Below are 21,837 nucleotides of genomic sequence, written 5' to 3'. Positions count from 1 at the left end.
GTTTTGTTAATTTAATTTAAAAAAAAACAGATGAACAAAGAAAGTATGGTGTGTATGCATGTGTGCACGCACACGCGCGCACATACACAAACACACAGGAATTCACCCTTAAAAAGAGAAAAATTGTGTCATTTGCAACAACATGAACAAGCCTGGAGAACACTACGCTAATTGAAATAAGCCAGGCACCAAAAGACAAGTACTACACAATCTCACTCATATATGGAACTGAGAAACTCCTTGAAGCAGTGTAGAATGGTGGTTAGCACAGCCAGGGGGGTTGGGGGCAGGAACGTATTGGTGAAAAAAATATAAGTTTCAGTCAGATGGGGGGAATACGTTCTGCAGCTTTATCGTACAGCATGGGGTGAGTTAATAACAATGTGCTGTATCCTTGAAAACTGCTAAGAAAATAGATCTGACATATTCTCGTCACAAGGAAAGGGTTTGTATGAGAGCTGATGGACAGGTTACTCAGATTTCGTCACTGCACAACATACACATAAACTAAAATACGACACGGCATGCCAAAAGTATATACAATTTTGTCAGTTAAACCTAAATAAGGTCAAGAAATAATTATGGCCTCTGCCTTCCCATCTGTTTTGTCTGAAACGAATATTCAATATCTACTTTCGGATGGCGTTTGCCTGGTAGGTATTTTCCATTTTTGAAGGTTCCAACTGTCCCACGTCCTCAAGCTGAGGAGGGCATGCTTCTCCTCAGCTCACCCCAGGCAAAGTGAACGCCCTGTGAATGCCTTTGCCAGGAGGTCATAACTCACCAAACCTACCCTAGCCACAGTACCTCCCTCCAAGTCCTTTCTGGCTGCCCACGCCTTCTATCTCAGCAAATGCCCTTCAGCTCTAAGCCTCACCCTTAGTCTTCACCTTCCCTCTGTCTTTACAGCTTCAAACACTAAAGCCTGTCAAGCGGGCCTTCTGAAGACGTCTACATCTGTGCATTGTGTCCATTCCCACTGCCATATTCAAAGCCCAGCCCTTCCTCCCCCTCCCTGCCGTACTGTAATGGCTTCCTCCCTGCTTCCTGGGCGTCCCTTTTCTTCCTGACACAGCCCCCTTTCCAACCATGGCTGGAGGCACTTTTCTATAGCACAAATCTGATCATGTTCCTGGTCTAAGTAAAGGGTCCCCACAGCTCTCTCAGGTATTCTGTGCTGTGGCTTCCCAGGTCTCCTTTGGTCTGGCCCCTCCTCCCATGAGTGGGGCCTTTCTCTCCTTGATCTCTTTGTCCAGCAATATGGAGCTTTTCATTCCTTCTGTTTCTAGGAGGCACCAGCCTTTTACTGTAACAACAGCTTCCCTCCTTCCTTCCTTCCTTTCTGGCTGGCTCCCTCGCTTTGTTTTTCTTGGGTGGCTCCTTCTTACTCTTTCTTTCCTTCTTGCTTTTTTTTTATTTATTGAGGTCTTTTTTGTTTTGTTTTTTTTATTGTCTTGTTTGTGCCTTTTTTTAAAAAAAAAAAAAGTTAAAGCTGTAGGCCCTAATGTGACTATTTTTGGAGACTTGCAGACAGTCCTTCATTTACAAAGGCAATTAAATGAGATCAGAATTGGGGGGCCCTGACCCAGTATGACTGGTATCCTTACAAAAACATCTACTGAGAGATGACCATGTGAACAAACTAAGGACAGGGGCCCCAGGTGAAATCAACCCTGACAATACTTTATCCTTGAGGTTCTAGCTTCCACAACAGTGATAACATACTTTCCTGATGCTTAAGCTTCCCAACCTGTGGTGCTTGGCTATGGCTGTCCTAGTGACTAATACAGCTCCCTGAACTGGGCTAGGTTCTCCTGCACTTTCCAAGTCTTTCTTTGCATCTCCTATCACTTTGAAATTACCTAGCATCTGTTTTTCCCTCTGAACTATAGATATTCTTTTACCATACTGCCTAGAAATACCACTGTAAGAACCCAAGAAATGAGTGTACAGAATTCACATACACGGGGCTATATAAATTTAAATTGGTAAAAAAAGAAATAAAATTAGAAATTCATTTCTACAGTCGCACTAGCCACATTTCAAATGGTCAGCAGCCACATGTGTCCAGTGAACAATGCAGATTACAGTGACTAGTGCAGTTTACAGAACAATGCAGTTTATTTCTAGCATTACAGAAAGTTCTAGTGGACAAGGCTGGTATAAATGATACCTGAGTGAACCCAAAGTCTGCATAAAAGACCTGTAAAGAAGAAGGGGCGGCAGAGGGGATAACAAAGACCAAGTGCAGAGGATGAAACAGCAAGTACATATGGGAAACCACAGCAGCTCGCTGCTGTTCAAGTGTCAGGAGGGCGCGAGGTGAGCGAGGTGAGCGAGATGAGGGCAGAGTCATGTGGGGACTCAAGAGAGCTTGGCATTTATTATGACTGAGAAGGAATCCAAGCAGAGAAGTGTCTGGGTCAGACCTGCATTTTAGATATTTTACTCAGTGGGGAGTACAAGCCTGGTGGCAAAAACAACAATTAAGGGCTGTTGAAATTCTGTTGAGAGGAACCAGAACAAAGGGAGGGTTGGAGAGGATGCAGCTGGGCAGAGGCCAAACTTGAAGTTGATTGGATGCAGGGTGGAGAGGTGGGAGGGGTTAGGGAAGGATGGTAGAGCTGTGGATGGTGGTGCCACCCACTGAGACCAGAAGGGGGAGGCAGGAGAGGCAGGCTTCTTTTGCAAGGGGAGGCCAGACAGGGGAAAATGGTGATGACTCAATTTTGGACACATGCAGCTTGAGGTATTTGTAGGGGTCAGTGGAGATGCAGTTGGCTGTAGAGACTGAGGTTCTGAAAAGAAGCCTGGTTTGCAATTCAGACGGGGAAGCAACTAGCCAACAGGTGGTGGCCATGTGCTCGCTTCAGCAGCACCTATGCTAAAATCTGGAACAATGCAGAACAGACTGGCATGGCCCCTGCACGAACAGGTGGTGGAAAATCACATGAAGAGCCAGGTGACCTGTGGGCCATGGCCAGAACTCATAGACGTCTTTCAGGGATGAGCAGAAGAGAGACTCATGAGGAACAAAAGCACATACCAGCATGTCAGCATGTTTCACTGTGAGGTTTACCCAAGCTATTTTTAAAATTCTTTGCACCTATACAGTGTGCTGGATGCAGCATTTTAATATATTTCTATTTGCTATGTAAGACTTATCGGCTTGCTGGATTCCACTTTGGACAAGGTCTTTGATGTCTGAACAGGGTCTGACTGGTTTGGAATCTCTTGAAGGTGATGTGTGGGATCAGAGTACATTTTCTGTCCCACCTGTCTGGGGTAGGGATGCATCTTCTTGTGGAGAGAGATTCAGAAAGACAGAGAAAGAGACGATAATAATCATAAGCCATCCATGTAATTTAACAGACCTTGAGGGAAAACCATTTGATTTTGCCTGTACAGTATAAAAACAGAAATGACCCTACCCTGAAACCGGAGGGATCCCAGACTGATCAGTGTTAATTGTTGATTTACCTCCCTAAGAGGCAACAGATAGGCCCATTGGCCATGGGGAACAGCTGCTCCTTTTGAGTGGAAAGGGGATGAAATACGGAGGGGAGCTGTCAGCCTGAATACCAATCAGAATGTGAACAGCTTCTAGCATGTCAATTAACAGCCAAAAGATACTGCCCTGAGGGTACAACTTATTTCTCAATATCCTTTTTTAAAAAAAATTTCAATTACATTTTTTCTTAAGAGTCATAAAACTGTCAAACAACACAGGAACTAACTTTATCATTTGTCTTTAGCCACTCCCATCTCTCCAAAACAGAATTCAATTTGTTTATGGTTTACTGGTACTTACTGATTTCATCCACATTTTTAAGAAATTTCTGAAAGTCTTTCTCTTCATCATCAGCCATGGTGGGCCAAATTCCTAAGGGAGGCAGCATAAATGATGAGATTAATAATAAAACACTAAACAGAACTGTCAGGCTTATTAACCTTCTACGACTAAGAGCCAGGTGATTATTTTAAAGACAGACTTGTGTTCATAAATATCATGAATAACAGCAAGGAGATCCATTTTACTCTGCTGCTGCTTAAGGCCAAGGGACACACATTATTTGCGGAGATTCTTCCAGAGAGCTGCTAGCCCTGCCTCCACTGGTCCAACTGCTCTGCAAAGAAATTCCTCCAAAGCCAACATGAACCACTGTGATTGAGAGACTGCCATGAAGGAGAACAGCAGAGCAACAGACAGGTGGCCAGAGATAAAGGGGGTGCTGGTGCCTGACTTTGGTCCTGAGGCTTGGACTTGGCAGTGTAACAGGTAATCAGAGATGGGGCAATTTGCATCTAAATGTCTCCACTTGATTAAAATATACGCCTCTGGTTTGTTTCTGAAGAGAAGCTGCATACGGCTGGAAGGACTAGAACTTGATGCCAGCGTTTACCTGGTATTTTGGATTTATCACCTCACAGTGGTTTGAGTGGGAGGCTGCATGGTGTGCTCAGTGGTATCCAACGGTTCATCCACACACCAGAAAGATCATCCAGAAAGCTTGTACAACAGTTTCCTCGAATCAGCCCCACAGACTCTCAGTAAGGCTGGGAGAAGACCCACAGTGTATATTTTAATCACACTCCAGGTGATTCTGATTCACGTGTAGGTATGGTGGTGTACTCACGTAACACACCTGTAACTTCGAATTTTTTTTTTTTTTTTTTTTTTTTGTGGTTTTTCTCCGGTACCGGGAACCGAACTCACGACCTTGCGCTTGCCAGGCAGGCGCTTTTGCCGCTGAGCTAAATCCCCAGCCCCTCGAATTATAAACCTGCCCTGAGCAAGCTGTGAGTTGCTTGCTCTGAGCCTCTGTGTCCTTATCTCCACCAATTACAAACTGTGTGACACCGGCTAAAGTCACAGCTCATCTGAACCTCCCAGCCTCACCTGTGCTATGGAAACCGTAACACAAACTTGGAGAACAATTTAGGGGTGAATATAGCACCAGGCACGAAATGGAAATGAGTAATGCGTGAGGCGCCTTATCTATAAAACGGAATGCGCGAGATCGCTATGGGGTTTTTTTGCAGCTGAAACAGTTAGTCCAGGGCCACCTGCCGCGAGATGCGGATGCCAGGGCAGGGCGGTCGTCAGGGCGCTGAGAGCTCTATTGTGTGGGGGTCGAGACCGCGGCGATCCGCACAACCTGCTGCGCCCTGAGCAGCCGCGCGCACTCAGCGGGTGGGCGGGGAAGCCGCACCGTTGCCCAGCAACCGCTCCCCAGCGTCGGTCCACCAGTGTCCGTCGTGGACGTCCCAGCCCGCAGCTAGTACTGTACCGTACCATCCGCGGGGACCCAAACCAGCAGCCTGTGCTCGGATCTGAGCGCTAGTCCACGACCAAGTCCCAAGGGGAAACCCCGGCGCCACTCCACCGCACTAACCCGACGCGCCTGGGCTGGACCGGAAGTGGCCGCTGTGAGCGGACTGTGAGTGGCCCCGGCTGGGGGCGGGGCCTCAGCCCGGGGCGGGGCCTCTTTCTGCAGCGCGCCGAGTTCCGACCCATGTCCGGGCAGAAAGGCGGAAGACACGAATCACTGGTTATCGCTGAAGTAACACCAGGTTATCGCCTCTTTTTTCTTCTAAGAGGGGAGGGTTTCACTGCCCATGATTTAATATCCTTGGCCCACAGGGTCAAAGTCTTAATAGTACACGAGAGAGACAGTCGTGGATGCGAATCCAGTTTTATTTATTGATAAATATTGCATAACATTTATCAGACAGTTGCATAACCTCTTTGATTCCGTTTTCTCAAGTATAAAATGGAGAAATGGCACTTTTTCATAAGGTTTATGATGAAAGTGCCTGGAGCCTAGGAATAAGTGGTAGTGAGTATCAAGGGAATCTTAGCAAAATTTAGGGCCGAATGAGTTAAAGGGCACATACCTTCACACTCTGAATTGATGCATACACCCTTAGAAATTCCAGTCTGTTTTTATAAACAAAAGTTCAGCATATAATGCATTAGTTAACTGAAGGAGAAAAGCAGGTTTGGGGAAAATTTAAGATGAAGGTGATGATCAGAATCGCTTGGGACTTCCTGTCAAACTTGTAGGTACTTTATGGAAACCTCTTCGATGGGGACTGAGAAACCCCTGGGGATAGAGCTTACCAGAGGACAGTGGGGTCCAGGCATGGCCAGCTAGATTCAACACTGATTCCCAGGCTGACTTGTGGCCTAGTTCTCAAGCATACCTGAGCCCTGCGGAGGATGAATGCATACCTGTGCCTTGTGGAGGACAGGTTTGTTTGAATTCTCCATGAAGACAGGTACACATGCAGTGCAGCCTTAGTATCTGCACTGGAGTGTAGCACAAAAGGCCAGAGGTATTCTCCAGTTGACAGCACAGTGAGTGCAGGATCAGCAGAGTGAGATCTCCAGCTCGTAGTCTGCAGCCACAGGTGGTGGGACTGGGGGACCAGCAGGACACAGTCAGTGGCTGGCCCAAGGGACTGAGGTGTCTCATGAGAAGTAGCAGGAAGTTGAGGCCCCTGGGCAGAGCAAGGGTTTTAGTAAGCACTGGTTAGACACGTTGTGGGGAGTCCCAGAAAGACATAGAATACCTTGCAGTGAATTCAGAGCATGAACTGGTGGCATTTTGGTTGTTTCTATTGGTGTCATGCCATTTTCCTCTCAGGCTTGTCAGGTCTTGAGTATACGAAGGCAGCCTCTCCAATCTGAGGATGTTTTTCATTATTTTGGGGCTGACAGTTCCAAATCACTTCCTAAGTTTTCATCAGACTTTTTTTACCTAGGGTCTGGAGAGACTTGCCTCCATGACTCCGCCACTCATTCACTTACACAATCACTCATCATACGTAAAAGGTCTACGTGAAATGTGTGCCAAGTCCACGGAAGACTAGTAGGATGAGCTTGAGAAACACTTATCACACACCACCTTGTGCTTGCTAAAAACTGGAGGATTTGAAGAAGTGAATACATATTAAGGGACAATGATCAATGTAGCCAACATGTACACATGGGTAACTCACAAGCATTTTCAAGTGAATCTGACAAATTTGGACTCCTCTTTTCTCCAAACCTGGTCCTCCTCCAGTCTTCTCCATCTAAGCCAATGGAGAGGCGCAGGTTCCTTGGGTCTAATGATTAGGTACCATGCAACCCACTACTTCTGGGGCTTTTAATAAAACATCGGCACTTTGTTACTCAGGGTGCCCAGATCAGAGTGTTGCTGCAGAATCTCAGCCCAGGACTGGGGCTGGAGCCATTTAGCCTGTGTTCAAATCTCAGCTCTTGTTGGGTGTGGTGGTGCACGCCTGTAATCCCAGCACGTGGGAGGCTGAGGCAGGAGGATCATTGCAAGTTTGAGACCAGCCTGGGCAACAAAGTGAGCTCAAGGCCAGCCTGAACTGCACACCTAGACCCTGTCTCAAAAAGACAAAAACAAACAAAAAAAAAACCCAAATCTCAGCTCTCTAATTATTAGCATTTATTAAAATGTCATTAAGCACCTACTATGCACCTTCTAATATGCCAGGTACTACAGATCTTTTTTACACCTGACTACCATTCATACTAGTTCTACTGCTACTGCTAGGTGTGTGACCCGAACAAGCTACTTAATCTCTCTGTGCCTCAGCTACCTCATCTGTAAAATAGGATTGTTAAAAAGACATCTACCCCACAGGGTTGCTGTGAGAGGTACAAGAATTAATACAGGTTAATGCGCTCCCAATGATGCCTGGAGCATTATCAACATCCTGTAAATGTTACTATTGTAATTACTACTGTGGTTAGTATGCAATAGAGCAGTGTCCCTGACCCTTGACTGTGCATAGGAATTGCCTGGGGATCTTAAATGCAGATGCTGGGTCAGCAGTTCTGGGCCTGGGATTTTGCAGATGTAGTGGGTTGCGTGGTACCTAATCATCAGACCCAAGGAACCTGCGGCTCTCCATTGGCTGAGATGAGGAAGACTAGAGGAGAGCCAGGTTTGGAGAAAGGATGTCATATTCAGTTTAAGTGCTTATGAGTACACGTTGGCTACATTGATTATGGTCCCTTCATATGTATTCTCTTCTTTGTTACACCCTCCAGTTTTTAGCAGGCACAAGGTGCCTAGAATAGAGTGCCTAGAATAGAGCCTACCTTTCCTTACAGATGATTAAGTTTTGGCCATTTAGACATAAGCAGAAGCATTGGTACCACTTGTGGGAATTATCCTAGAAAAGGATTCTCTTTTTCTTGTCTTTCTTTTTTCTTGCTAGTTGGAGTGTGGATACAATGGTGAGGGCTGCATCAGCCAAGCTGGACTATGAGGCAGAAGCAGTTTGTTTAGGATGGAAAACTACAAGCTAGGATGACCATGACATTGCCATACCAGACTTGGACTACCCAACCCCATATCTTTATAGGTGAGAGGCATTTTAATCCCAACAATATTTCAGGACTGTAAACACTTTTTTCTTTAAGTCACCCCTGTGTTGAGTTTTTGGTCACTCCCAGCCATGTTTAACGTTAACTGATGTGGAAGGCACTCTTCATTCATTCAGCTAATGTTCCCTTAGTGTGTCTACCCTTACTTTTATCTTAAGTCTAATTGGTCTCAATGTTGTGATATTGGCATAATAAAAGTACTAATATTTCAAAATAAAGCACACATTGATTTATAAATGTATATTATCCAGTGGACTCTAAACAACAGAATAATCTGACACTCAACCCATACAATTAAGATTCTAATGAATAATTTTTTCTTTATAGTTAGAAGTTGTATTCTTTCTTTTCCTTGAAGTCCTGTTTCCATTTCATTCCTTCCCTCTCAGAGCACTATCCTCATGTAGGATATTGTTATGCTCAAATGTCTTTGATCATCTCATCATACTTTTCTGCCACAGAAATATCCACATTGTTGGAGTGTTTGCTTTGACCAGATCCATGGTGATCTCATAGTCCACTGAGGAAGACAGATGCACAAATAAGTGATCATAGAAAAGTGTGATAAAGGCAGACATGGTCCAATGCCCAAAGAAGAGGAAGGAGGAGGCAGTGTTATGCTGCAGTAATAAATAAGCTCACAGTCTTCATGGATTATAACAAAAAAGTTCCATTGCTCACTTGTGCTACATACCCATGAACATATTTTCACAATGATGTGGAGACAGAGGGAGTGGGAGGGTTCCAGGCTGAGGGGAATTTAGAGGCGGAAAACTTGTGGTGTGTGGAAAACAGAAAAGCTCAAGGCAAGAGTGCTGAGAGCTGAGCCTAGAGATTAGGTGGGGGTATCAAGGAAGGCAGCCTTAGGCAGAGCGTGAAGCAAGGAAAGGCTGAGGCAAGAACCAAGGTAAGAGGTGAGGAGTTACCTGGGCGGCAGTCACACCCAAGGAGCAGCGAGGGTGTGTGGCTCTGGATTGGGCTGGAATGAAAATACTCAGCAGTCTCTGATTGCTGGGCTGGTGGCTGCTTTGGGATTCCTTCCGTCTGATGACTCCCACCAGGATCTCTGATGGGCCTAGACTTCACATCAAGCCTCAACCCTAAGACCCAACAGAATAAGTAGCCTAAACCAACAGGATAACCCAACAGAATAACTGACTGTTCTTTCTTGGGAGTAGGGATTTTGCTTTATTTTGTCTTTATATTTCCAAACCTGGCACTCAGTTGAAGCTAAATAAAGATATGTTGACTAAATGAGCTAATCTCTTGCTGTGCTTGGAAGGCTAATACATGTTATTATAGATAGAAAAGCAATGAGAGTGTTTAGGGGTTTTGTTTTGATTTTTTGTCTCAGGCCTCCCAGGGTGGTTCCTCCTGGAGGACAGGCACTGTTACAGTCACAACGTACTTTGAGGTATACATTTTTCACTTGGCAGATTGACCACTTAAAGATGTCAGAAGTCCTAATAACCCTGGGCAGTCACTGAGCTATTTATAAAGATTTCAACTGTCCTTCTTCCCAGGGTCTCAGTTCTCTGTGGCCCGGTGACTTGCTTTGACCAATGCAGTGTGCAAAGAAGTAAAGTGGGCAGAAACCTTTAAGAGTGAGCATATGCAGGGGATGCAGATTTAGCTCAGTGGCAAAGCACCTGCCTGGCAAGCACAAGGTCGTGAGTTCGGTTCCTGGTACAGGAGAAAAACCAAAAAAAAAAAAAAAAAGAGTGAGCATATGCGTCCCCTCCCTCAACCCAGCAGCAAGATGGTGGAGGCCCCCTTGAGGGAGGATACGCAGAACAGAGACGCCTGTTTGCTTCTGATGGGATGTAGAACGAGTGAGCAGCGGTTTGCTACAGCAGCAGAACATGGCCCACCATGTCTAATACAGCCGCTCAGTCCACATGTTCTTCACATACTACATGGTAAAATCCAGAGACTTTGTGCATGAGTCTGTGTAGATTATGATCATTGTAACTTACATTTTAAAGGTCAATGTCATGTGTTTTCTTATGTATTCAAAAAATGAAGGGGAACGGAACTTTTAAAGCATTGGTTACTTGTATTTCAATTATATTTCTCCTGTATTTTCACAATTTCCACATGAAAAGTTTTATTTTTTTTATGTCTTCAGTAAAAATTGGAGAACATTTGATTACCTTCCAATGTGTAGTAAATCAGAGACTTGAAGGTTATTATAAGCTATCTCTCCTCTCTTTTACTCTTGTCTCTCTTTTCTGTAAACAATTTTAGCTCTCTGCTTTTTCCCATCAGTCATAATTTATAAACTTAGAGTAGACTTGAAAAAATTTCCCAAGGATAGCTGCACAAGGGATAAGGCGACCCTACCTTTGCCTGCTGAGAGTGAAAGGCATAGACAAGGCCTAGGAGTTTTGTTAGAGCTGCAGTTCCTTGCATGTAAGTTGGATCTTAGGATCTAGAATGAGAAGAAACCAGACAAGCTTAGTCACTTCATCCCTCCCTACAAAGAACCCAAAGTTACATTAGATTTTCCCCCAAACATACAACCTTTCATTAAAAACAAACAGTAGCTGAAATGCTTGCTTCTTGTCTTAGTTTTTCAGATCCTCCCTTGTGAGAGATGAAGGAATCATTTTACAACCCAGTTACTGACCAATCTAATCTGTGTCCCTCTGTGCTGAGAGTCTTCCCTGGGATTTCTGTGACTCCTTAGTGACACCACAATTATCCGCAACAGCCACACAGCAGCCGTGATAAGAAGGAAAGCTTGCTGAGCTGCTACACTCCAGGCATCATGCTCGATCCTGGACATGCATTATTTTATCCAAATATCTTTGAGCCCTACAAGGTCCTATTCCCATTTTACAGACAAGGACATGCAACCAGAGAGGCCAAGAGACTTGTCAGAGGTTGAGCAGAGTTGTGAATTCCAGTCTGTGTCCCTGAAATTCCTGCTGTCCGCCTTCCCCACACCACCAGGGCCCTGCCTCTTGTGGCCATCCTTCCTGTGAGAGCCTGTTTCAGACCCCTGCAGTCATGGCCATCCTGGGTGCCTCTGCCCTACCTTGGCCTTGTGAATATATAAACCTTGTACATACTGTGCCCTGTGCTTCACAGGCTGCCCCAACCAGCCCAAATGGTTGTTTTTAATCTTTCTTATAGCCAGAGGCATGAGTCCCCCACTCTGTTAAGAAAGCAGGGTGACGCCAACAATGTCTTTCTTTGGAGACTGTTCTGTGCATCCCGAGATTTTTTGCCTGAAAAGGAAAGGGAAGTTGTATCTTCAACGCCAGGTAGACAGTGTCTCCCACTCTGCCTACTGTGGAGCAGTACTGCCACCGTGTGGACTGAATGACTACACCTGGCCAACTGCAGAGGTGGGGAAAGGCTAGGGAATGTGCCTGCTCAGCTGTTCTTGCATTTTTCTTGTGTTTACTTAATGTTTATTGAGCACCTATTGTAGGTCATGCTCTGGGCAAGGCCCCTTGTATAACTGACATTGCTGCTGAGATTGATTCTCTGGACAGTGCATTAAAATGTTAACAATTTAGGCTCTAGAGATGTTTAACACTGATTTGTCATTTGTCTGGGGTGCTTGGTCACTCATCTAGGGGTGATTCATACCACTCAGAAATTATAAAGACACATTAGCTTTGTGCAGTGGGATTTTCTTTGCTTCCAAGATTTGGGGGACAATAGGCCCATAGAGATTTAAAAAACTCCAGGTTTACATACTGTCCTGATAGAGGGTCTACCTCAATTACTATGAAAGGCTGGAGAGTTGTATTTTTAATGAACACATTTTCTTTTATATCAATAGTTTAATACTCTGTTAAAAGCATATTGTAGAAATTTAGAAAATGAAGAGAAACATAAAATCATTCATGATCACCCTACCCACACACACCATTACTAATATTTCAATGCGTTTACTTTTCATCCTTTTTTCTGCATATTTTTGCAGTGGTACAACCACGTTTACATATGATTTTATGTCTTACTTCATTGGTGTAGCTTCATAGCATCATAAAGGCGACTGACACATTCTAGGCATCCCTGATGTCCTAGGCCCTTCACTAGGGGCTTTAAATATATCTCACGATGCCATATACCAATCTCAGGAGAGGGTATTATTATCTTTCTTTTAGCAGACAAGATATTCGAGACCCGGAGGGGATACCTATGTATCTTGACTCTCCTAAGTCTGTTACATGTAATCACATTGTTTCTATTACAATTATTTAATATTTGCATGGTGTTCCACTTATTCATTTATTCTGTCATGTGGCTGCTTTTTATCATTTTAGATCTTTAATTTCTTTTTTTTTTTTTTTTTTGAGACAAGGTCTCGCTATGCATTTCCGGCTGGCTTTGAGCTCACTTTGTAGCCCAGGCTGGTCTCGAACTCGCAAGGATCCTCCTGCTTCAATCTCCCAGGTGCTGGGATTACAGGCGTGTGCCACCATGCCCGGCTTTTAATTTCTTTTAACATTGTACTCATGTAGAATTTGCTGCAATGAGCATCTCTACATATAATTTTTTATGTAACTAGGATTTTAAAGTGGCTTTCCAAAAGTGGGTTTCTCAAGCAACACTTTGAACTTTTATGGTTAACATTCTCACATAGCTTCTCAATGCATTTGTAAAAATTTGCACAAATTACTTTTATAACTGGCAGTATGTGAGAGAGCCAGTTTCACAGTATCCTCACCACTACTGAGTCTTAACATTTTCACCCATGATAAATGGATTAGTTTGCATATCTTTCAATATTAGAGAGGCTGAAACCTCTTCTGCTTCTCCCCGCTGCCTCCTTGCCCAGCCAGGTGCTTTCCAGTTCTTTCTAGACCCGTAGCAGAGAGCAGCCTGTTGTCTTGGGTGGCTCTTCTGTCTTCATATTGCCTTTCCTTTTGTACAGCCCTAGAATATATCTGTCATCTGGGACCATTTAAACCTGCGATTATTAATTTAGGGGCTCAGGTCAATAGATAAAACTAATGGCACTCGTCAGTTTAATTGGGAGAAATTATATTTTATTTTTACAAACAAGTCACTGAAATTTAGCATTTGTGTTCATTGTTAATGTGGGCAAAAACCCTCCGTGGCATTAACAGCCATAACACCACACACAGCAACGCTTTGCCATCATGGTAGTTATCATAGCGAACTTGTTTTGATGTGCTAATAACAAGCACAGGTGTCGCCATATTACACATTTGAGTTTCTAATTCTTTAATAATTGCGTATCAATGCATGTTTTCCTTTTTAATCCCATGTATTTTATTTTTTATAAAAATGTTAATTTAAAAATAATTTCTATGAGAGGAGACCCATAGACCTCACTTGTCATAACAGGAGGAAAGTTAAAATCTCCTTTCTTCCCATTACAAAAGAATTCCAAGTACAGTGTAGATATTACCCCTTCCAGGAAGTAATGTTCAATTCTTTTTCCCTTAGATGTTCATAGTAACTTTACAGTGAAGACACCTGGTAGACAGCACCTCTGCAAGTGACCAAGGTCAACATCACCGGAAGTAAGTGATGATGATATCATGTCTTCCTGATATGATGCCTTGGGATGAGCACGTCATCACTGGGTCATTCTTCCCCTATAACCCAGTCCAACCATGAGGAGCTATTAGACAAACACAAATCCAGGCACATTCTCCAAAACTCTAAGCAGTATCTTCAAAAGTGCCAAGGTGATGAAAACACGAAGACTGAGAAACTGCCACAGACTGAAGAAGACCTAAGTACTAACAATATGCTCCCATGGATTCAATCCTGGCACCAAAAGACATGGAGAGAAAAACTGGTGAAACGTCCATAAGGTTTGTTTGGTTATGAATATTGTAGAAATGTAGCTTTTAAGTTTTGATAAGCCCTTTCTGGTTATATAAGATGCTAAGGTGAGAAAACCTGAAAGGGCATACAGGAGCTCTGTTCTACCACTGAAACTCTTCTGTAAATTTAATATGATTTAAAATGTAAATTTCACACTATTCAGGGAAATAACATCCCAAACATCCTGTCCAAGCCAGTCTCTCCTCCTGATTTCTAGCTCATTCATACATGCATGGATCCATTCAACGAATATACTGAGCACTACTTGGTGGTAGGAAGTAGAGGGACACGGTATGAAGACACTGATGAGAGGGCATGAAGACACCAACCTCCAGGAGCTTGCAGCCTTCTGTGCAGACCTTAAGAACTTCAGGTGTGATGCAATGGCACGTATGCTTCGGTGGAGATTTGCACGGTACACAAAAAGTGTAAGAGAGGGAAAAGAAGTAGGAATTTGCCTGGCAAGCAAAGCATTATGGGTGGAGTGGAGGTGAAAGAAGAGGATTCTGGGAAATGTAGTTCCTAGTGAACCACCTTGACAACACATTTCCATGGCACCATCTCCTGACTACCCAATCTAAAGAAGCCACATGGTCATACTGTATCACATCTCTTTATTTAATTCTCTGTGGAGCTGCTGTGTTCTAAGTTGCTTGTTGTGGCATCCCCACAAAGAAATCAGGTAGGGAGGGCATGGTTCATGTCTCCTTTGGTGCCCACTCTAACTCCAGTTCTCAGAACAGTGTCTGAATTCAGGCTACTATAACAAAAGTGATTTTATATAACTGGGTGGCTTATGTGAACAACAAAAATCTACTTGTTACAGTCCTGGAGGCTGGAAGCCCTCAATCAAGCCCTGATCAAGGATGTCAGGTGGGGATTTGCTTCCTGGTTCATAGATGGCCACCTTCTCATTGTATCCTCACATGGTGGAAGGGCTGAAGGAGCTCTCCAGGGTTTCTTTAATAAAAAAACTAAAAGGGCTGCAGTCTCATGACAGAATCACCTCCCAAAGGCTTCACTTCCTAATCCATCTTGGTAGAGGTTAGGATTTCAACCAGTGAATTTTAGGAAGATAAAAACAGCATGAATGTATGCACTCCATCTCCTTGACTTTGACAATTCTCTATTTTTGGACCAGGTACTTATAATACCCTACTGTCACATGCTAATTTACTTTATTAAAAGGGAATTAATAGTGTTGCTTTGGTTTTAAGGGGAAAACTCTCACTCAAACTAACTTCAGTAAAGGAAAATATGATATATTGATTCATGGAGTCAAAAAGGGCGATCATTTCAATTCTGTGAACCAGTGGGGTTCCACTGTGGGATTTATTGTTTCCTGAGTGTCAGCTGTAATCGCAGGCAGCCTCCCCTCTTCAGGTGGCACCTGGAAACCCAAGTCTTCTCTTCTTATGGGTTCAGATACAGCTGCATTTGTGGAATTTCTATAAAAGTCCTGGCAGTGGAAGGAACATTCCAAACAGAAAATCAAAGTACTGTTCAGAGTAGAAAGGAAAATGGATATCAGCTGGGTAAATGTATTTTTCCACTAAAGATATGCTGTGGGGATTGTGAGACGGTGTTTTAAAGTGTCTGATACATATATAAGCAAGCCCTCAATTAATGAGTCACTATAACAATATCAGTGTCCTCATGTAGTTATTTACTCCATGAAAACATATTGCACACTGTGAGTACCGAGTCAGAGGTGGGCACCATTACCTTCTTTGGGGTTCGTCAGATATAAATTGCTCAATTCAGAGCACTTGAGGAGGAGGAGAGCTCATTTCCCAGGCCCCAAGGGAGGCTGTGCTTTCTGTCTGGGAGGCCAGTTTAGAAGAAAGGTCTTCCTGCGATTCTCAGTATATCCACTTGGTGGCAGCCTCATCCCACTCTGTGCCCTCCCCAGCCAGGTCCCACCCAGCCAGGAGCCTGCCTCTGAGTTTCCCAGGGAGCCTCACAGTCCCCTATCTCCTCTTCCCACCTCTTGCCTACCTGAAACTCTGCTTTATGCTGTGGCTGGGGGAGTTCACATGTACATAGATGTGTACAACAGACCTCAGTGTTGTCTTCAGCTTTGCAGCAAGGTTTTGGCAAGTCCAGGGCATCTATAGCAGAAGTTCGTAGAACTGGTGTCTTAGTTACTTTCTTGCTGTTGAGTCACAATACCTGACACCCACAAGTGAAAGGAGAAAAAGGTGATTTTGGCTCAGAGTTCGTAGAGGTTTCAGTCCATTGTTGGCTGGCTCCAATTCAGGGCGGCACAGGAGAGGAGAAACAGCCCATGACATGCCTGTGGAGAGCAGACAAGAGCTCAAGGGCGGGAAGAGGGGAGAGAGACTCTTCCAGGCCACAACCTCAGTGGCCTCCAACTGCACTTCTCCTCCCAAATCACACTTAGCTATGAACTCATCAGTACTCTAAGCCCCTGATAAGTATCACACATACCTATGAGCCAATCACCCAGCAAAAGCCTTACCTGGGAGCGCATGAGGCTTTGGGGACATCTAGATATAAACCATAGCACCTGGCAAGAAGCTAGGCATGTATTCGGCAGACAGCCAGTCAGGAGACTCCAGTGGACCTTCGTCATGTTCTGCCTGCAGAGCACTTGCTGAGCACACTTGCTCTCTCGCTTGTGGTCGGTTGTAGCTGGAAGATCAAGTCCTTGAACCAGAAGTGGCATTGCTGGGGATCATACACAGTTGGACAGCACCGTTATGGCCATTGTTTTCAGAAGCATGGCCCTTAGCTTTGTTCACCAGGCCTCCCCCAGTTCCATGAGCTGCCTAATAGCCTGTTAATAAACTCCTTGTTTCTTTCAATCAGCCAGAATCTATTTCAGTTGCTTACGGCTTAGAATTGTGACTACTACAAATACTAATGCTGATGTGTCTCCCGCTAAAGTACAAGGCTTTAAACAATTCTGAGATAGGAACCCTAGCTTTGCAGATGAGGCAAACATATTCAGCAAGATAAACTATTTTGCCCACGATCACACAGCGAGGACAAACCAGAGCCAAGATTCCAATGCAGGGTAAGTTGCTTTCTGAAGTCCGAGATCATTTAGATGTTCTAATTTCTGAGCTCCGTTAGGGTGGGGGCATTGTCATATACTCATCACTGTGGCCCCATCACATAGCACAGTGGTGGCATGTGGCAGGTGCTCCATGAATATGTTGCCTTCAGTGAATTAATGAGCAAGTGAAAATGCCATGTTCTTTTTTTCTTGCAAAGTGCTGAGCTCTGGGATTCTGCAGAAGCAAGATGGATAGAAGAACAGGCAGGACTTTTCTTTGGAAAATCTTACTTCTGTCTTCAGGGCTTCTCCTCCTCTTCAGGACCCCATGTCCTGCTTCTCCAGCTCCTCTGCGGCCTGACCTTCACGAACTGCAATCTGGAACTTAGTTGGTTGCCTGCCTTTGGAAGGCATACTTGAACAATAGCTCTGATCACGCTGGCAATCGGCTTCCCAGTGTTCAGTGCTGTGGGCTGCAATGGGTGCTTGAGGTTGTTGCTATCAAAGGAGCGTAGAATTGGATAAGATGGGCTGGTCTCCCGTCTCCGAGCTTCCATTGCGGCCACCCAGCTCTGCATGAAGACACTGACTGTCCTCCTTTAGGGTATGGTAACTGACAGAACAATCTTCCTCTGGTGTGTACGAAGCAGTTTCCGTGTGGTGCTGACTGTACGCTAAATCCACTTCCTTTTCTCAGCGACAGCCCTTCTGACCCATGAAGACAGTCGTGTGGAATCTACTTCCTGCCCTGCCCCCGCCTACCAGTCCCAGGGCCTCTTCAAAAAGCCAAGCACGCCCACAGTTCAGACACAGCCTTGAGTTCCTTCATTCTCCGGTGGCTCTGCCCAGGACAGACACCACCAGCCAGTGCTTCTCCCAGGGTGTGACTTGCAATCTAAAACCTTAGCACAGGTGTGGTCTGACCAGGACAGAGAAGAAGGGTGGCTTGCACGTTCCTTGCTGTGTATACCTTATGACGACATTCAAATCCCAGGTCTGCTTCTTTGTTGCTGTGTGATCTTGGGCAGTTTACCAAACCTCTCTGTGCCCTAGTTCCTTCATCTATAAAAAGGGATTAATAATAGTGTCTACCACATAGAACTGTTCTAAGGACAAAATGAGTAAATGTTTGTAAAGTGTTTACAACAGTCCCAGTCATAGCACTGTAGAAATATCACATAAAAATCAAGCTGTCAGTGTCAATATGTCAAGTATTTTTGAATGTCTACACTGAATTGCCTCTCATTTTGCACTTAGAACCAATTTAAATTCTGTAGCCCTTTTTTTCTATTCAAAATACATTCTTCTGCTGAGCCCCAGCCCTGTCAATATGTGCGTCTGTGGCTGGATACTCAGGGGGTTACATCTGTCCCTATGATGTGACATAATTTCAGCTGTTTGCTTCTTCAGCAGCCAAGCTGGGCGTCCTTGGGATGGCGGCTCTACCTTCTATGTATATGTGGGGGTGTGTTGAGTCTTGGGGAGTGTGGTGCTTTCATCCAGCCTCCGGGTTGTGTCTGCAGCCCTTTCTGCTATTTCTTGTGGAGTCGCAGAGCTTCAGGGAGACAGTGCTGGGAGCTGAAGCTAGGCGCCTGGAGACTGAGATGTTCCCCGCCATGTGTCTGCCAGTGTTTGTCCACCTGTGATCAAGGGCCACCTGCAGTAGGATCCCACATCTGGGACTCGCTGTAGCAGGTCTCGGGGGCTGGGTCAGGGATGCCTGGTTTCCACAAACAGCTCAGGTGGTGTGGGGTTGTGGACCGTGGAGGAGTATGGTAAAGGGTGCCTGGGGAGGAGAGCCCACGTGGTACATTGGCCTCCAACTGAACACAAGAGACCCTGTTTTATCTCTCTTTCTTCCACTCAAGGACCCACTCTCTTTCCTCCTTCAGCACAAGGACACAGAGTATGGCAGGCCTTGCAGCTATTTCCCAAGGCTCCGCTCCGACTCCCTTGGAAAGATGAATCAGCCAAGAGATCTCCCCAGCTTTGTCCCTCCCTAGTGCTGTCACCTTCCCAAGAGGCTCTGTATCACCATCATCACAGGAGGCAGTCTAGACAGACAGACCCTCAGGCATTATCTTGCTCTCAGCTGCAGTTGACACCAAACCCCTGGGTCTGGCTACTCAGGGAGGGGAAAGAGCACAGTACTGTCCCTGGTTACCAACACCTCCACCGGCGTCCAGCAGTCCCTTCCAGGTCACACCCTGCCTCCTCTTTGCTCTTTCCCACTTCACTGAGAGAGAAGCCTCCAAGGAAGGAGTTCCCCAGGCTTTTCTTGGTAAGCCTTGTCCCTCTAATAGTCATGGCTTTGAGGCAGACACAGGTAGACCTGGGAGTGATGCTCCTGCCTTTCAGTTCCCTTCCTCGAAATCTTCCCAGCTCTGTCATGACAGGGGTCCATTTTACTGGCTGGACACTGTCACCAGCCTGAGGGAGGGAGAGGTGTGTTGCAGCAGGCAGTGTGAAATCCCTCTCCAGCCATGTGTGAGCCCTGTAACTGGACCCCTGCCTGGGATGTGGACTTCCTCCAAGGTTCTGGGCAGTGGGCACTGCTGTGTGACTCTAGCTCCAAGACATCTCCTCTGGCCATGGGTAGAGCCTGTGTGCCTGAGAACTTGCACACACACACACACACGCGTACACACACACACACACACACAGCTGGGTGTGCCTGAGAACTTGCGCGTGCACACACACACACACACACAGCTGGGAAGGTAGCTGGGGCTGGTGTGCATATGTATTATCACTTTCTCTCCATATCCATGTCTGTGGTTTTTCATGAAGCTGATAAATGTCAAATCCTTGCTTTGTGGTAGGTGCTGGGGTAAAATGTTGGATTAGACGGGCACAGACCTTGACCTGAAAGAGGTGAGAGTTCAATGGGAAGGACAAATATTGAATGAGAGAATAAAAAAGCATGGGGTCTTTGGATACAACCAAATGGCGTATTAAAATATGTTATAGATTACTCAGTGTGCAATAGCCATAGGGCCAGAACAGAACCGAGGACTCCCTGTCTGGGCCGGGTGGCACTTCACTGGAGTGGTAGAGTCTTGGGGCCACTTGAAGCTTCCTGTGGTGGGACCCGGGCTGACAGCAACTACTTATAAGAGCAAAGGAGCTTCTCAATATTTTAACAACCTGATATCATCAAACTTGCAAGTGCCCGCTGTGTACCGGCCTGGACAAAACATTAGAGAGTGGGGTGCCAGGGTCAGGTGACAGAGACAGCTCACGGTATCAAAAGATGTTGAAACTGAGCTGTGAGAGTGAAGAAGAGTCAAGGATATGAGTGGGCCTTGGGAGCTGCCAGTGAATGTCTCAGAGAAAGAAAGAAGCGTGTAGGTGTGTGGAGATTCAGAGGAGAAAAATGCAGAGCACAGTTGAGGAAATACAACCTTACCACCATCTCTGGTGCATGCAGTGTGAGGCAGATGTGGAGGGATCATTAGGGGTCTCATCAGCAATAGTAAGACAGCTCAGGGATGGGGCCCTAATTTGATGGAGATTAAGTTTTGATTACTCCATGGAATGGCAGATTGAAGATGACATTAAGTTCAACATTACGACTTTCGAAAATTCATCTCATCTTCACTTGAGAGTCGCGCAGATACAAGTTTTGAGTTAAGGAGTCAGCAGAGAAGGGCTTCCAGTATGATGGTGTCCTCCCTGCAAGGTGCAGTCCAAAGACCCCAGTGCATGGCTGAAACCTCAGCATGGCACGCATTATATACACGATATTTTTTTCCAATGCATACATACTTATAACACAGTTTAATTTATGAATTAGCACAGTAAGAAATTAGCAACAACTACTAATAAGATAGAATAGTTATAGCAACATAGTGTAATTAAAGACATTTTGTGACACTACTCAAAATGGAATACAAAACTTTTGAATTGTTTATTTCTGGAATTTTCCATTTAACATTTTTGAACCACACTTGACCACAGGTAACTGAAACCATGGATCAGAGAGAACTACTGTCCTTGGAATGCAAACTCCTGTGTGGCTTCAGGGTTCTTCTCAAGTGCTGTCTACGCGGGAGGAGTTTCCTGCCTGTCTTATGTATAACAGCAGCTCCTCCCTTATGAAACATGTACATATTTCATCACAGCATGTGTCCTTGACTTTTTACAGATATTTTTTCAGAATATAAGTGGCATGAGGTAGCTCCTGTTCCCTTACTACCTAGAACAATGTTGGGCTTGGACAGGTTCCCAATAAACATTTATTGGATGGGTAGTGAATTTATGGGTACAGATGTACCTCGGTATGTGGATTTTTGTCACAGTACCCACCTGATTGGGTGTAAGTAAAGAGAGTATTTTCTACAGCAAGTGATCTGGCCAGAGCTAGAGTTTATAAGACAGATGCAACTCGAGAAAACGAGACAAGAATTTCTGCTCTCCATGAGTGAGTGCTTGATGCATTGAACCAGAGAATGGAAGCTGAATACAAAGAGAATTGGAGGGAGGACGTGCAAGTGGGGAAAATCCATTTATATCAATAAATCATTGAGGTCACTCCCAACAATGCCACTACCTGCTGGACAATATTGCTAATAATTATCAACAA

At 45.0% G+C, this 21,837-nt stretch overlaps 1 protein-coding gene and 1 long non-coding RNA gene across 5 annotated transcripts in view; one reads left to right on the top strand and one right to left on the bottom strand.

Moving 5' to 3' along the window:
* Positions 1-5,536, bottom strand: part of Ttc12 (tetratricopeptide repeat domain 12) — a 66,324-nt gene extending 60,788 nt beyond the window's left edge. Inside the window, exons 1-2 of one of the 4 annotated variants that reach the window (XM_005378139.2) lie at positions 5,297-5,536; positions 3,812-3,883 (exon numbers count right to left, since the gene is read on the bottom strand). In XM_005378139.2, the coding sequence (XP_005378196.1) occupies positions 3,812-3,869 (58 nt within the window). In that variant the 5' untranslated portion in view covers positions 3,870-3,883; positions 5,297-5,536. Of the gene's footprint in view, positions 1-3,811; positions 3,884-4,403; positions 4,631-5,291 lie in introns of those variants that run through there. The other 3 variants (XM_005378142.2, XM_005378141.2, XM_013511097.1) reach the window with 3 other exon arrangements.
* LOC102008515 lies at positions 5,499-15,199 on the top strand. Its single transcript, XR_259995.2, has 3 exons — positions 5,499-5,574; positions 8,242-8,388; positions 13,844-15,199. It is a non-coding gene; the product is annotated as an uncharacterized LOC102008515 (long non-coding RNA).
* Positions 15,200-21,837: the final 6,638 nt, after the last annotated feature.

The sequence above is a fragment of the Chinchilla lanigera genome, unplaced genomic scaffold (assembly GCF_000276665.1).
Source record: "Chinchilla lanigera isolate Chin_1 unplaced genomic scaffold, ChiLan1.0 scaffold00011, whole genome shotgun sequence".
NCBI classification, from domain to species: Eukaryota; Metazoa; Chordata; class Mammalia; order Rodentia; family Chinchillidae; genus Chinchilla; species Chinchilla lanigera.
Note: the sequence above shows the minus strand (reverse complement) of the source record. Positions and strands in the feature narration are given on the sequence as shown.